Below are 14,574 nucleotides of genomic sequence, written 5' to 3' on the forward strand. Positions count from 1 at the left end.
GGGCTGAGCCGCGCAGTAGTCCGTGATCTTTGACAGTCCCGGGCCCGCGCTCTGGGCGAGGAGAAGCGAGAGCTAGGGACTTGGATTCCCTTCCCCCGCCACCCCACCCAGGCATGTGTCTCCAGAGCGCAACTTCTCAGGCTCTGTGCAAAGTAGCTCAGACTTGCCGACCCAGCGACCCCGGCGCCCTTGCTTGCAAAGTTGGGGGCCACGGCTGGGACAATCGTGCGTGCCTCTCCACTGAGGTCCCCCCGCCCCCATCTCTCTCCAAGACCTTGGCTCTTCCAGACCAGTCAAGTCTATCAACTCATAGGGTGTCCCCTGCCTCCCCAAAACGTGTTCATTCACTTTAAGAAAAAAAGCAAATCTTAAAATTCATGTACAGCTTTGGGGAAGAAAGGAAAGATTGTCACAAAATTAGATTTACAAGAGGTTGCTGCAGAAGCAGAGTTGCTAGTTATTAACAAACACAGTTAGACAGAAATAGAAAGAAAACATACAAAATATGTGCTCGTATGTGCATCAAAAATAAAAAAAAGAACAGCATTTTCACTTCTGTTCTCAACCAAATGGTTTATTAACCTGATGACTTGTCACACAAGAAGTTAGCGTGTATAATGGGGTACCTTGGCAGGGCACAGTGGCTCACGGCTGTAATTCCAGCACTTTGGTGGGCTGTGACAGGAAGATTGCTTGAGTCCAGGAGTTTGAGACCAGCTTAGGCAACATAATGAGACCCCCCTCTTTCTACAAAAAATTAAAAATTAGCTGAACATGGTGATGTGCACCTGTAGTCCCAGCTACTCAGGAGGCTGGAGGATCACTTTAGCCTAGGAGATCAAGGCTGCAGTGAACAGGGGTCGTGGCACTGCACTCCAGCAGAGGCAACAGAGCAAGACCCTCTCTCGAAAAGAAAAAAAGGTGTGGTGGGGGGAGGTACCAGCATAGGACCAGGCTGAATGAGTTGGACGTTTAGTTTGTGTGCACCAGCCTTGGGGATTCTCATGTGTAGGTGTCACCCCCACCATGGTCCCAATGCCCAAGCAACCTTCTGGGGTTCATGCACCCTCCTCCTCCTCCAAGTGGGCAGGCATCCTGCCTCTGACTGTCTTTCCCTGCAGGATGGGGCAGTCAGAGCTCCAAGGTGCACATCCATCACAGCACGTGGCTTCATTTCCCTGGGCACAACCTGCGGTGGATCCTGACTTTCATGCTGCTCTTCGTCCTGGTGTGTGAGATTGCAGAGGGCATCCTGTCTGATGGGTGAGTGACTGTCTGAGGACTCAGGAAAGTGAATCTGCTACAGGGTACTTCCTGAAAGGCCGAAGGAGACGCTAGCTCACCTGCATTCCACAAGCCCATATCTTTTGTTACTACATCCAGCAACTCAATGTCTCCTATGTGCCAACTTCTCTGAGCTGGGCATTGGACACAAGTGAGTGTCCCAGGAGAGTGGAGGGAACATGGATCTGCATGCTAAGTCCCAGTGTAATAATGCTAGAGCCTATTAGAATGCCACAATTCCAGTGGAAAATGCCAGGTCTCTTCTACAAGCTGCCGGAGTTACCTTCTTGGAAGAAAAAAATAAAAAATCTAAGCATGCCACCCACTCTTGCATAAGACCTTTCCTTGATTCTCAGCTGTTTCGAAGATGTGGTCTCAGATCCTCAGCCCACCATCCAAGGTCTTCACAGTCAGCCCCACCTATCTCTGGCCTCATTCCCTATGCCTACCTTCCCTTTGGGTCTCACAGCACACTCCTCCCACCTCTGGTACAGCACGGATCATACTGTATGTTAAAGTTTATGTCTATTTGCAAAACTGTCTTCTGAGTCAGAAAGGCCTAAGAGTTAGAATCTGAGTCTTGTTCATCTTTGTATTCACAGTGCAAGGCATGTGATAAACATAAACATTATTCAGTCCATAAACATTTATTGGGTCCTTAGGAGAATAAATGAAACTGTGTTACAAATAAATACTCTGGGAGGCAAGAGGAAGGCAGAGTTGGGCAAGTTCCGTGGTTGAGAGGGCTTTGGAGCGGAGTCTGGAAGGGTGACTAGGTTTCTGACACACAGAGGAGGAAGGAGAGAGAGAGCTTGTGGTGCCTGAGGGAACAGAAAAGGCACCAAAGAGAAAAGCAGGTAGGGCTAGGGAGCAGCGCAGGGGCTGGAGCATTAAACACAGGCTAGGGAGCGATGGAGGCTGAAGCTGGGAACCCAGGTTGGGGCATCTCAGGAGGACTGTGAATCCCAGACTGCATGTTTGGGTTGGATTTGGTCAGCAGTTTGGAAAAGAAGAGGGATGTCATCAGCATAACACTTTTAGGTGAGAACCTGAGGAGGTGTTCAGCGCAGGCTGGAGGCAGGGAGAAGCTAGAGGTATAATAGAAGTGGCACTTAGCATTGATTGCAGTAGTCTAGGTGAGCGATAACTGCAGACAGAAATGGTGTGTCCGCAGTCGAGGACAGAAGAGGAGCTGGAGCAGCCATCTCACTAAGGAAGAATCCAGTAAGCAGCAAGAATGAGAGACTGCCAGGAGAGGGAGTGATGGAGGAGAGGGATATTTGGCTTGAGTATCTGAGGTCCAGCGCCCCCTGAGCTGGAATCAGACTATCCACACTGCACTCCTACAGCACTGCCTGGCTCCTGTAGTTGGATGGCAGGGGATAGGCTCCCTCATCCTCCCTCCCGTTCCCCACCTTCCCTCCCCCAGTATCCCTGCATCCTGGCTTCAGCAGTGATCTCTGTAATACCTGCTTGCCTTGGAGGCAGCAGCTCTCCCTGCTTATCAAAGTCCCCAGACCAGCAAGAAGACCAGAAGGCATACTGCTACACAAGCAGGTGACAAGTCCGCCTCCACCCCTACCCCTACACCCCTTCCAAAGTAGCACAAATGCCACAGCGAGCCCTCAGATGTTAAATACTCACCAGATGGTGACAGAGGAAGACACCCCGCCCTTGGAGAAGGAAGACCTGGGTCTTTAGAAAGCACTTCTGCTGTGTACCAGTTATGGGACTTTGAACAAGTCGTTCAGGCTTTCTGGGCCTCATAAGCATTTGTAAATATACGATAAAACATTTTAGATGCCAACTTAAAAATGTGTGAGAAAGTATAAGGTGTTTCAAAATTATTTCAAGGAGTAAAGAGGCAAGAGTTTTGAAGACCCGTGGGCAGAGTGGTGGCTGTTCCCAGTGTGACCATTCATGACTGCTCTCTGGCCTTGTGAAACATGCATCATGGTCCCTGGCTTGGCTGCTTCATGGGGCTGTGGAGGATGAACTTTGAGCACGGACAGGGTGCAAAGCCGGGAGTGACAGAGCACTGGGCAGACTGTGTATTCCCAGGATGTGGGAAACTGGAATGAATGAGTCCAGGGACGCCTTCCTGCTGGCTGTCAGCAGCCCCTCCTGTGTGTGGCTGCTCTGCTTTAGCTCAGTGCAAAGGGCCATCTCCCCCCAGGGCACAGATCAGCTTGAGCTGAGTAATTGTCATTTGGTCTTTGTGAGCTCCTACCCCTAGGGATGGCAAGCTTGAGTGAGGGCAGGAAAAGAGCAGACAGGAGAAGTCACAGACCCTTGTGATACCCCTAGTCTAATCCAGCCTGGGTTTTCAGAGCTGTCTGGAAATTTAGGGGGCAGGTGGGAGTGGAGGCTGATTAAGGCTGCCCTGATTTGATTTAGAGTGAGCCTCATTTAGTGAATAATTAAGCCATCTTAAACCTGTAGCACTTCTCCTCTTCCTTTGGGTATTATTTCTGTGCGTGATGCTCTGAATTCAGAACAATCAAAGCAGCATAAGTTAGTGAAGAAGATTTTTTAAAATAACTACAATATTTTCCCAGACCACCATACACTGGATAAAGCCCGTATATAAAACTTTACCTAATTTCTTAACTAATTCAGTTTGTATTATTTAACAAAGCAGCTAAAAACTATTCTATGAAGCCGTGCCATGAAATATTTAGTTCAATTATGGTTAATTCTCATCTTATTTCGTCTTATAAAATTTTAGCATTTCTCCCTCCTATTGCAAAAAAAAAAAAAAAAGCACTTATATCAACATATGATAAAACATGTTTAGATGTCAGCTTAAAAATGTGTGAGAGAGTAGAGGGTGTTTCAAAATTATTTCAAGGAGTAAAGAGGCAAGAGTTTTGAAGATCCCCAGGAAGGGCGTTGGCTGTGCCCAGTGTTGCCATTCATGACTGCTCTCTAGCCTTGTCTCTCTTGTACTCTCTATATTACTTTGAAGACCTTTTGTGGAGAATATCCACTAAAGAATATCAATATTTACCATTTCATTAAACAAGAAATGTGGAGTTTGCCTTTTCAAGTTGGTTTGGTGCTCATTGATGTTTTCAGGGACACAGCCTCTTCCCGTCTTTCCACACCATCCTCTGTGTGTCAGCCTATCTTCCCCATGGTCACAAGGTGGCTGCCTAGCTCCGGGAATTGCTTAGCATGAGCAGACAGGGCATTCTCCCGACATGCCTCTCCTTTATGAGGGAGATTATTCTTTCCTTGACATCTCGCTGGCCAGAATATGTGGACCAACACCGGCAAAGGTGTATGGAATTGTATGACTGCTTAAACCAATCGCCATCCATTCCCCCTGGGGCTGGGTACATTGCTGCTGGAGCAAACCTGTGGTCCTCCTGGCACAGAATAAGGGGAAGATGCTCTTTGGTGGAGAGCCCACATTGCCTTTACACTTGCACCTCAGTCCCACCAGACCCACTGAGGTCACAGGATGGCTCTCCTCATGTCCTTCCTCCTTCTCTGTTGAACTCTTATGTATCCTTCAAAGTCCAACCTGGTGCCACCTCCTCTAGGAAGCTGTCCTTGGTTGCCCACCCCCTCCTTTGTCCTCTCTCAGCCTCTGTCCATTGGCGGTATCATTTCCCTAGCCTGCTGACTCTAAGAGTTAGCTCTGAGCATGGCAGCCCCCTCCCTACCATCAGCGTCTCAAGGGCAGGGACCCTTGGCACACTGGATAGAAGTAGCCTGGTGGGCAACAGCAGCACTGAGGCATCAGGCTGTAGCAGGCCATCTGGGAATGGAGTGAGTCCCACAGGGCTGGAGCAGAAAGGGCAGGCTGGGCAGCTCTGGTAAAGTGGCTGGAGGCCACATAGCCTGGGCCTTTCGTTCCAGGCTGAGCAGAGTGGGTTTTGCTGTCTGCAGGAGAGAGCTGTGGAAGGGCATGATCTTGACTAAGTAAAGTGACCCTCTTCACCAGGCACAGGGAAGACTGAGGCCTGGGAGGAGGCTCTGGCTGCTTCTGGGTCTCACCCCCAGACCAGGGTCCACCCACCTAGAGGCCTCTGTGAGTTAAAGTGAAAAGAATATGAGCTGATATTGACTGCCGCATTCCCCATCCTGAGGGAGAAGGCAAAGTCAGGACCTTGGAAATGCCTCTTCGTGCCTCAGTTTCCTCAACCATAAAATGGGAGACTAAGAGTACCCACTTGATGGGGTTTAATGAAGTTTAAGTGGGTTAATATATATCGCATGCTTAGAACAGTGCCTGGCACAGGGTAAATGTTCCATAAATATTGACTCTCATCAGTTTGTTATCACAGCCCCTGGGGAGGGTGCCAATGCTGACTTATGCTGTTCATGTTAAATGGGACTGTCACTGGGTGAGTTGTGGCATACAGGCCCCTGCACTGCTCAAGAGATCCCAGCGACCCTTGTGCTTAGGGCTCAGCACACAGTAAGACCTCCAGATCAAATGTCCAGCTCTACTCCACGTACTGGCATCTCTGCCCAGCCTATACTCCAAATATGCCCACTAACTAAAGGGCCCTGCAGCCTATACAGTGATGCTATAAAGGTTAAGTGTTCGGCCTTCGGAATTCAAGGCCTGGGCTGCTCTGTTGCAGTACTTAGAACGTCCCCATCCTGTCTATTTCTCTCTCCCATCTCAGGGTGACCGAATCCCGCCACCTCCACCTGTACATGCCAGCCGGGATGGCATTCATGGCTGCTGTCACCTCTGTGGTCTACTATCACAACATCGAGACTTCCAACTTCCCCAAGCTGCTAATTGGTAAGTGAGGTATAGGAGGGAGGGGCATTTCTTCAGATAATGTTTCATTCATTTCTTCAGATAATGTTTACTGAGGACTCACTATGTGCCAGGTACTGCTCTAGACAGTAGAGATTCGGAATCGAAGAAGAAAAAAAATCTCTGTCTTCATGGAGCTTACAGTCTGGTGAAGGAGGACAGACGGGCAAATACAGTGAATAAACAAACAAACAAATAGGTAGTGGTGATGCTATGAAGAAAATCAAGCTGAGTAAGGGGTAGGGGCAATGGCCATGTTGCTATCTACACAGGATGGTCAGGGAAGGGCTTTGGTAAATGTGGGTGTGCAGGTATTTGGGGGAAAGTGTTCCCTGCAAGGGGAGTGACAAGTGCAAAGTCCTCTGATAGGGATAGATTTGGCAAAGATGTCACTGTGGGCAAAGCCAAATGAGCAAGGGGAAGAGTGGGAGGTGAGGGCTGGCGCCAGGAGAGGAGCAAGGAAGAGTCACAGGCTCTGGGCCTGAGCACCTGGGTGAACTGTGGCATCAATAACTGATGTGGCAGAGGAGGGGAAGGTGGGCTGTGGTGGGATCAAGTTTTCTATTGGGGGCATATCGAGCTTGAGATGTCACAGAGACAGCCAACTCAAGTGTCAAGTTGGGCTTTCATGGGGAGGTCAGGCAGGGTAAGAGCTACACTTTCAGGAGGTGGGCCTTGTAGATGGCATCTAAAGGCTGAGCCTGGGGCCGGGTGCCTTGGCTCACACCTGTAATCCCAGCACTTTGGGAGGCCAAGGTGGACGGATCACCTGAGGTCAGCAGTTTGAGACCAGCCTGGCCAACATGAGAAACCCCCACCCCTACTAAAAATACAAAAATTAGCTTGGCGTGGTGGCACACACTGGTGGTCCCAGCTACTCAGGAGACTGAGGCAGGTGAATCACTTGAATCTAGGAGGCAGAAGTTGTAGTGAGCGGAGATCGCGCCACTGCAGTCCAGCCTGGGTGACAGAGCAAGACTCGTCAAGAAAGAAAGAAAGAAAAGAAAGAAAAGAAGAAAAGAGAAGAGAAGAGAAAAGAAAAGAAAAAAGAAAGGGAGAAAGAAAGCTTGAGACTGGAAGAGGTCACCTGGGGAGAGAAGAGAAAGGCTCTGGGACCAGAACTTCAGGTTTGCTAACATTTAGAGAGACTCAGGAAGGAGTGCCCACTTAGAGCTTCTGAAATGTTAAATACTGCAGGACTGGGGTCCCAGGCAGAAGCAACAGGATGATGGTTGACGTTTACTGAGTATGTGCTGTGGGGCAGGCTCCGTGCCATGTTCCTTATATTCATTGTCCCACAGGCTAATTCCCCCAGCCTCCTTATTGGTATTGTTAATATCCCCATTTTCCAATGTGGACCCTGAAACTGAGAGGTTAAAAATAATAACGGCAAATACTCACTTTGTACTTACTGTATGCCAGGCCCCATCCTACCTATGTGATATATATTAACTCATTTAATCCTTTCAACAACTCTATGAGGTAGGTACCTTTATTATTTTCCCTTTACATATCAGAAAACTGAGGCTCAGCGGTTAAATAACTAGCACTAATCTAGTTCGTCAAGGGGCACAGCCGGGAATCTAGCATCTGTGCAATCTCTTAATCATTTCTGACACTGTGTGTCTAAGGGCCCTCAGACTCTGTCCTTGGGGCAAAGGTATCAATCTGCAGGTCGGCCTCTGTATTGGGGTTCAGCCTGTGTGTCTAAGGCTGGGGCTGTACATCTGGCAGTTAGACTGTGTTTACACTGTGTCATTAAGTCAGACTGATTTTTAGGAATCACAGCATTGAATTGACATTTGGAGTCTGGCACGCTCTGTGCTAAGCCAGTGACACTGTTGTGTTCAGGGAGTACAGGGTGTTTCTTGCACTAATCACAGGTCTGCCTTTCTGTAGAAGGTGGGATCTGAGCTCCATCAGGATTATCCAGGTGATCTCCCTACCCCTAACCCAGGGCCCCCCACGTGAGTATGAATGGAAGCTGGGGGAAGCAGGTTGAGAGGGGAGATGTTAAATACAGGCTTCAGAGAGCCACCCTGCTTCCATTTCTGAAGCAGCTCCTCATCTGTAGAGAACCCTTCACTAACCACCAGGGCCTGGCTGACCAGTGCCCTCTGGAAACACCCTGTGTGGACATCCGAGGAGTTCATTTTCTCATTCTCCAGTAAAAACATAATGTTCTCTCTTTAAAGCACAAGCTATCACCCATGGATGGATTTGTCCTTTTCTAAGGAACAAAGACTAACTCCCTCCATTCCCCTTGTTGGAGTTATCTTCCCTTGAAAGGAGGCTCCACAGAGCCAGGAATTCTAGAACAGGGAAAAGTGGAAGGGACGTGCCTGTGAGCTGCAGGGACAGAGGGCAATGCATATTGGGAGAATGGCTGGCCCTCTGAGGAGGCTGATGTCTGACCTGGGTATGGAGTCCCACAGAAAGGGGACCTGTGGTGCAGCTTACATTTTTCCATGAAGGAACCATGATCCTGGAACCCAGATGAAGCCAAGGAAGTGTTCTCTGAAAGTCATATTTGAGCTGAGAACTGAAGACACAAACTGGAAGAAGGGAGGAAAGAGTGCTTCAGGTAGAGGGAACAGCATGTGCGAAGGCCCCAAGGCAGAAGGAACAAAACACATTAGAAAATTCAGAAGAGGCCGGGCGCGGTGGCTCAAGCCTGTAATCCCAGCACTTTGGGAGGCCGAGATAGGCGGATCACGAGGTCAGGAGATCGAGACCATCCTAGCTAACATGGTAAAACCCCATCTCTACTAAAAAAAATACAAAAAACTAGCCGGGCGAGGTGGCAGGCACCTGTAGTCCCAGCTACTCAGGAGGCTGAGGCAGGAGAATGGTGTGAACCCAGGATGCAGAGCTTGCAGTGAGCTGAGATCCGGCCACTGCACTCCAGCCTGGGCGATAGAGCGAGACTCCGTCTCAAAAAAAAAAAAAAAAAGAAAAAAGAAAAAGAAAATTCAGAAGAAAAAGAGTGGCAGGGGTGCAAAGTGGAGGGGAGCTGGACTTTGGGTTTTGTTTGCTTGTGCCCAGGCTGAAGTATAGTGGCACCACCTTGGGTCACTACAACCTCCACCTCCTAGGTTCAAGCAGATTCTCGTGCCTCAGCCTGCTGAGTAGCTGGGAATACAGGCATGCACCACTACACTCGGATAATTTTTTGTGTTTTTAGAAGAGTTGGGATTTCACCCTGTTGACCAGGCTGGTCTTGAACTCCTGGCCTTAAATGATTAAGTCTGAACTTTCCAAAGTGTTGAGATTACTGCCGTGAGCCACCGCACCCAGCTGGAAGGTCGTACCACAGATGTTGGCCTTTATCCCAACAGCAATGGGAAGTTTGTGTGTGTGTGTGTCTGTGTGGTTTAACATAAAATTTATCATCTTAACCATTTTTAAGTATAGTGTTCTGTGACATTAAGTATATTCACAGCCGGGCATGGTGCCTCATGCCTGTAATCCCAGCACCTTGGGAGGCCAAGGCAGGTCGATTGCTTGAGCTCAGAAGTTCAAGACCAGCCTGGCCAACGTGGCAAAACCCCATCTCTACAAAAAACATAAAAATTAGCTGGGCATGGCAATGTACACCTGTAGTCCCAACTACTTGGGAGGCTGAGGTGGGAGGATCGTGGGAGGCTGAGGAGGGAGGATCACTTGAGACTGGGAAGTGGAGGCTACAATGAGCCAAGATTGTGCCATTGCACTCCAGCCAAGATTGTGCCACTGCAGCACACCAACATGGCACATGTATACATATGTAACAAACCTGCACATTGTGCACATGTACCCTAGAACATCAAGTATAATAAAAAAAGAAAAAATATATATATATGCACCAATAAAAATTAGAAAAAAAAGAAAAAAAAAAAGGATTGTGCCACTGCACTCCAGCCTAGACAACAGAGTGAGACCCTGTCTCAAAAAAAGAAAAAAAAAGTATATTCACATTGCTGTGTAGCCATCACCACTATCCATCTTCAGAACTTTTTCATCTTCCCAAGTTGAAACTCTGTACCTATTAAACGATAACTTCCCACTTCTCCCTCCTTACAGCCCCTGGCAACCACCATTCTACTTTCTATGAATTAGGGTACTCTAGGTACCTCATCTAAGTGGCATCATACACTATTTGTCTTTTTTTTTTTTTTTTTGAGACAGAGTCTTGCTCTGTTGCCCAGATTGGAGTGCAGTAGTGTGATCTCGACTCACTGCAACCTCTGCTTCCCTGGTTCAAGCGATTCTCCTGCCTCAGCCTCCTGAGTAGCTGGGATTACAGGCGCTCGCCACCATGCCTGGCTAATTTTTGTATTTTTAGTAGAGATGGGGTTTCACCATGTTGGCCAGGCTGGTCTTGAACTCCTGATCTTGTGATCCACCCACCTCAGCCTCCCAAAATGCTGGGATTACAGGTGTGAGCCACCATGCCCGGCCTATTTGTCTTTTTATGACTTATTTCACTGAGCATAATGTCCTCAAGGTTCATCCATGTTGTAGCATGTATTGAAATTTTTTTCCTTCCTTTTTAAGGCTAATATTCCACTGTATGGATATGCCACTAATATTCCACTGTATGGATATGCCACTAATATTCCACTGTATGGATATGCCACTAATATTCCACTGTATGGATATGCCACATTTTGTTTATCTATTCATCTGTCGGGTTGCTTTCACCTCTTGACTCTTGTAAATAGCACTGCTATGAACATGGGTGCATTGAGGGGTTTTCAACATAATCATAATAATTGCTTTATGGAGACCAGCTTGGAGGAGAACAAGATGGGGAGGAAGTGGGGAAACCAATGAGAAGGCTCTCAGGGTGCAGCGGGAATCCAGAGGAGACATGATGATGCCTGGACTTAGGTGGTATACCACAGGGATGGAGAGAAGTAGATAGATTCAAGATATTTAGGAGGTGAAATAGACAGCATTTGTTAATGGGAGAGGCATGGGGTAAGGGAGAAGAGTGGAGGGAGAAGGAGGAGTAATGGGAGCTCACCAGCAGTCCCCATGTTATGCCTCTTTCCTTCCTTTTCCCTCTTCTCTCATCAGGCATTCAGCTTTTGCTGAGTGCTGCTGTGTCTGGCAACAGGCTGAGCACTCAGCACTCAGGACAGGACTGTGCAAAAAAACCTCTGGGCCTAGTCCTGGGTCCACTGCTAATTCCCTGTGTGACCTTGCACAAGACATCCAAGTTCTCTGAGCCTCCAATTCCCCACCTGGGCAGGAAGAAGAATAAGTCCCTGCCTAAGTCATACGGTTGTAATGAAGAGCAAATCAGACCATATCTGTTAAGTGTTAGGGACAAGACAGGCATGAGGCATATTTTCAAGTCAGCTCCAGTAGGCAGCTCTCACTAAGGGCTAAAGGGCTTCTGAGGCCTGGGATAGAATCTGTCCAAGAGTGGAGTGGAGGCAGGGGGACAGCCCTCAGCTGTGGAATTCCTCGAGACCTAGAGACCAGCCTGAGCTGGGGGACGTTATTCCAGTCCTGAGGCATGGGACCAGAAGGCAGATGCTTCTGCCCCCATCCTAATGTCCTCATGCAGGGACCCAAGGTGGATGGCATTGATCCCCTGGGTGAGCTCAGCCCTGGGCACAGGGTGGGGCCCAACATCTCAACCTGTTTCCTAACCCTGAGCCAGGCAGGACAGATCCCAGATTTGTCCCCAAGTGATGCTCTGGCTTCCATGCCCAGGCCCACATAGGGATAGAGGGCAGGGTGAAAGTCTTTCTCCCTCACTCAAGTCCTCTGGAGAGGGGCTCTGTGGCATGAGGCTGACCTTATCCGCATTTGGTCTAAGAGGGAGGAGGAAAGAACTGCCCGTGCTAAAATCTCCCCCACCCTCAAAGGGGGACTTCACAGGTTATTGCTGGTTTTGGTTGTTGGACGCTGACAGTGATTTACTGGCGGATTGAAGTGGGCATATGTGTGAGAATTTAGGATAGAATCTACTGATAGCTTCTGAGGTTTACCTGCCCCAGGTCTTAAATCTAGAGATAATAAAAAAATAACAGCTAATGTCCAAAGAGCACCGGCTGCATGTGAGGCTCACTGCACTAAATGCTTTCCATACATTTCTCACAAGAACCTTCTAGGTAGCACTACTATGATTCCCACTTAATGGATGAGGAAACTAAGCTCTAGAGGGCTAAGTGACTAATCCAAGGTCACACAGCTATTATCTCACCGGCTCTGAGCCCAGGTGTATCTGGCTGCGGGACCACCACCACTAACCCCTGTATAACACTGCCTCACGGAACAATGGCTGGCTTTTTCCATGTCTCCCTTGGCCCTGCTCCATCATCAGACTGTGGTGGGCTCTGGACTGTGAGGACAGGGACCCAGGCTTTCACCCTCTCTCTGTCCCTGGCTGCCAGTGCACTTGGGCAAGGTTGCATCCTGTCTCTGGGCCTCAGTTTCCTCATCTGTAAAATGAAAGGCTGGATTGAATGACCTTTAAGATTTCTCTCACTTGGAAATTCCACAAGGAAGTCATTATAGCATGGAGCTTGCATGCATGGGCTCCAGCGTCAGGCCAGCCCAGCTCTGCCAGTTAATGGGTGTGTGGCCTTGGATCAGTTATCTCGTCTTTCTGAGCCTCATTTCCTTTGTCTGAGCAATTGGGGGTGACGGCAGTGCACTTTCTTTGAAAAGTGATGGTGAGGAATAAATGAGCTCATGTATTTAAAGTGCTTATTTGGCACAGTGCCTGTAACTTAGTTAAATTCAAGAAATAAATTTCTTATTCTTCCCATGATCACTTCTTGTTAAGGGACATTTGTCTGACCAGTTTGATTTATGAGATTATTGGTGTTTTTCATAAATGTTAAGACGAATGTGCGTCATCTTAGAGTCGCACACTCTGATATATTCACACGTGCACATCCCTTTACTCGGAAGTGTACACACCCGGGCATGCTCATTCTGTCTCCTTCTCTGCCACATACTTGCACATATTACGTGAGTGTACACACATGATGCACACACGTCTCCATGATCTTCCATCTCTCCTCGGCAGCCCTTCTGGTGTATTGGACCCTGGCCTTCATCACCAAGACCATCAAGTTTGTCAAGTTCTTGGACCACGCCATTGGCTTCTCGCAGCTACGCTTCTGCCTCACGGGGCTGCTGGTGATCCTCTATGGGATGCTGCTCCTCGTGGAGGTCAATGTCATCAGGGTGAGGGTAAGCAGGCCACTGAGGATGCACCTGGGCCAGGGCAGGGTGGGGAGCAGAGGCTGTGGCCTCTGTCCTGCCCTGGGTTCGGCCCCCCACCCTGCTTCTCAGCCAAGCTGAGAGGGGGTCAACTTGTTTTACCTGCCCCCGTAAAGGGGAGTGGGGCCATGGCGGGGGAAGTTTCAGGAGAAACACTGCATCTGGCCCAGGTGTGCTCTACCCCAGGCTCCCAGAGGGAGGGGGGTGACAGGTGTGTTTGCTGAGGTTGGCGAATGACTTTCCATAGAGAGGGAAGATAAGCATCAGACACTGGCCTCTCCTTTCTTTCTTCGGTGGTGGGGGACTTGTCTTTGCTTTAATGTATTCATATCGTCACATGCATACATGAATGAGTGTTTTGTTTTCCCTTCTGTTTGCTCCCGCCTCCCTCTCTCTTTCCCACCCCAGACTCCAACCTTCCCCTTCCCCTGCCCCTACCTCCCCAGGTAGCCCAGACTAATGAACTCATTTGTCTTTCCCATGCTTTGTTTTTATTAGTATAAAACCATATGTGTCTATCTAAATAAATATCTATTCAGGTTTTTTCCTCTCAACACAAGTGAATATGTAGGTTTCCCCCTCAGTATTTATCTTGTAAGAATGGGATCATATTATGCACTGTTTTCTGCACTGTGCTTTTCTCACCCAACAAATATCTCTTGGGACTCCCTCCAAGCCATCTGATATAGCTAATTCTGTTTTCTTAATGGCTGCATAATTTTCCATCGTATGGATGAGCCATAATGTATTCAGCTATTTCTCTATGGATGGGCATTGACTTTGTTGCCAAGTTCTTGCCTTCATGAATAATGGTGTATCGAGCATACTCACATTTATGTATTGCTGCTTTTATTTCTGTGGGAGAGAGTCCAAGGAATGGCGTTGCGGGATCAAAGGGTCTGTGTATTTTAAATTTTGATCAGTGTTACATATTGCCCTCCAGAAAGATTGTAATCTGCCAGCGATAAGTGAGAAAACCCTTTCCCTGCCTTCCAGCCAGCAGTGAGGGCTTTAGCCCTTTCAAATTTGGACTGCTTGCATTTCTCTGACTCTTCTGCTTTTAGTTGGTGATCTGAAGGGCACAAGGCTCCTTATGTGTCCCCCCACCCTCCAGTGACCCTCACAGGAACCCTGTGATGCAAGCACCGTCCCCTTTATAGATGAGGAAACCTTTTAGATGAGGCTTGTCCAAAAACACCTTGCTGGTAAGTGGAGAAGCCAGGATTCGAAACCAGGTCTACATGACTTGGAGTTCTGTGAACTGTATATGAAACATGGTG

At 48.4% G+C, this 14,574-nt stretch overlaps 1 protein-coding gene across 21 annotated transcripts in view; it reads left to right on the plus strand.

The window, feature by feature from the left end:
- The window catches only part of ABCC8 (ATP binding cassette subfamily C member 8), an 84,182-nt gene that overhangs the window by 691 nt on the left and 68,917 nt on the right, over positions 1 to 14,574 (plus strand). For 19 of the 21 annotated variants that reach the window (XR_006692262.3, XR_010580868.2, XR_012423371.1 and 16 more), the window contains exons 2-4: positions 1,122 to 1,263; positions 5,928 to 6,049; positions 13,098 to 13,264. Coding sequence is in view for 15 of the 21 variants with exons in the window: in XM_045371554.3 (XP_045227489.2) it covers positions 1,122 to 1,263; positions 5,928 to 6,049; positions 13,098 to 13,264 (431 nt within the window). In the remaining 6 variants the exon portion in view is untranslated. The remainder of the gene's footprint in view (positions 1 to 1,121; positions 1,264 to 5,927; positions 6,050 to 13,097; positions 13,265 to 14,574) is intronic. The other 2 variants (XM_074014130.1, XM_074014133.1) reach the window with 1 other exon arrangement.

The sequence above is a fragment of the Macaca fascicularis genome, chromosome 14 (assembly GCF_037993035.2).
Source record: "Macaca fascicularis isolate 582-1 chromosome 14, T2T-MFA8v1.1".
Lineage (NCBI taxonomy): Eukaryota > Metazoa > Chordata > Mammalia > Primates > Cercopithecidae > Macaca > Macaca fascicularis.